Source organism: Trichoderma virens (assembly GCF_000170995.1).
Source record: "Trichoderma virens Gv29-8 chromosome Unknown TRIVIscaffold_35, whole genome shotgun sequence".
NCBI lineage: Eukaryota > Fungi > Ascomycota > Sordariomycetes > Hypocreales > Hypocreaceae > Trichoderma > Trichoderma virens.
The window spans coordinates 10,927-12,701 of NW_014013714.1; the positions used below are offsets into that span (position 1 = coordinate 10,927).

The 1,775-nt window shown below is 48.3% G+C and overlaps 1 protein-coding gene across 1 annotated transcript; it reads left to right on the forward strand.

Moving 5' to 3' along the window:
* TRIVIDRAFT_191746 (uncharacterized protein) lies at positions 1–882 on the forward strand (the record flags this gene model as incomplete). The annotated part of the gene is made up of 2 exons (XM_014100785.1): positions 1–48; positions 82–882. 2 exons carry the CDS (start codon positions 1–3, stop codon positions 880–882), a joined length of 849 nt encoding a protein of 282 aa, XP_013956260.1.
* Positions 883–1,775: the final 893 nt, after the last annotated feature.

The following is a 1,775-nucleotide window of genomic DNA, read 5'->3' on the forward strand; positions in this document are numbered from 1 at the left end:
ATGCGGTTCACAAACCCATTGGCGAAAGATCCGCAAGCCTCTGATCCCGTTGACCGAGACTACTATCTACGCAAGCAAAAGCCGCTCCCGTCGGATCCAGTCACACATTCTCTAATCCAGGTTGTGTTACGAGATGGATATGTAGTCATTCCCAACGCCTTTACAGAGGCAGAGGCCCTTGAAGCAAAGGCAGAGATTGATCGGCTTCATGGCCAGAGCCCACGCATTGGCCGCGATTCATTTGACGGGTTTAAGACGAACCGTATCTTCGCCTTACTGAACAAAACGCGCGTGTTTGACAAGTTTTGCCTGATACCCCAAGTCCACGCACTAAACGAGTTCTTCCTGGACGACGATTACCTTATTTATATTATGGAAACAATTACTATCAATCCGGGTGAGAAGGCCCAGGTGCTTCATTACGATGACGGTGTCATTCGGCTGCCGAGACCGCGACCTCCTGTCACGGCTGCTACGATGATTGTGTTGGATGACTACACTAAGATAAATGGCGCCACAAGAATTATTCCCGGAAGCCATCTCTGGGGCAGCGACAGGTTGGGCGAGGAGCCAGAAGCCAAGTCAGTGGTCTGCCCGAGGGGCAGTGTAATTTATTTCCTCGGCACGACATGGCACTCTGGCGGAGCAAACAGGAGCGGCAATCCACGATATGCTGCAACGATTCAATACTGCCAGCCCTATATTCGGCCTTTGGAGAACTTAATGCTCGCGGTGGACCCCAGAAAGGCACTATCGGGAGAGATTCCGAGGAAGATCGTCGATATGATGGGTTATCGCAGTGCTGTTCCTTTCGTGGGCTATGGTAAGATCCCTTCAATGGAGAGGTGTTGTCCCTCACGAGTCACAGAGAGCAGATGCTAACAACGGGTAATTAAAGCCGATGGTCTGAACCCCAGAAAAGCTACAAATCGGTTGATTCGGTGGTTACAGGGTCCTGTGGACTATAATCCTCCTACCTTTGCCAAAGAATCTGGCGAGAAGGAAAAGAGAATCCTGAGCAAGCTGTGAAGCCTGTAATAAGTCCTCAGCAGAAACAGCTGCGTCTGCTTGTCTGATCCTAAAAAAACTGGACAGGTCAGCCTGACTGTACACTTATTGCAATCAGCCGAACTCCAGCCGAACTCCAGCCGCAAGTATCTTGCAACAACGGGTTGACCGCTGGCTTACATTATGGTTTGTCCGCTTCTGTTTAGGTTGGTCGGCCTCCTATGTCAGCTTATGTTAGACCGCGGGTGCGGGCGTCTCAGGGCTGACTTATTGCATAATGCTTTGCTATGTTAACCCTGTTGATTGGCTTGAACTTTAATTGTAAAACTAAGTAGAAAGAAGTCTTTGTAGTTCCACTTGGCTGTTTTCATAATTGACCTCAGGTGCTTAAAAAGTCTCGGGCTGTCTTTAATTGGATTACTGAGGCTGCGAAGCATATGAAACAAGCAGTTGTGTCTCCACCCAAAAGCTACGGTTGTGCCGCGTATATGGGGAGAGCGCGTGTACTATGCCGAATTATTTGCTTTTTTGTTATGTATGTAGCTTCTTATTAGGTGTACTTTTAAATTCCATCGTGTCGGCCCATGGCGGTGGTGATAGAGTGCCGGTGATGCATATGGTGTGGCCTTGCTGAGACTGCTAGGATCCCTTGTGTAATAGCTTGGGTTCGAGACAAGAACAATCAATTAAGGAATATGGATACTGGTATGAAAAGGAAATAATGACTAGGATACCGAAGTGTAAGATTGGAACGTGAGCTTGCAGAA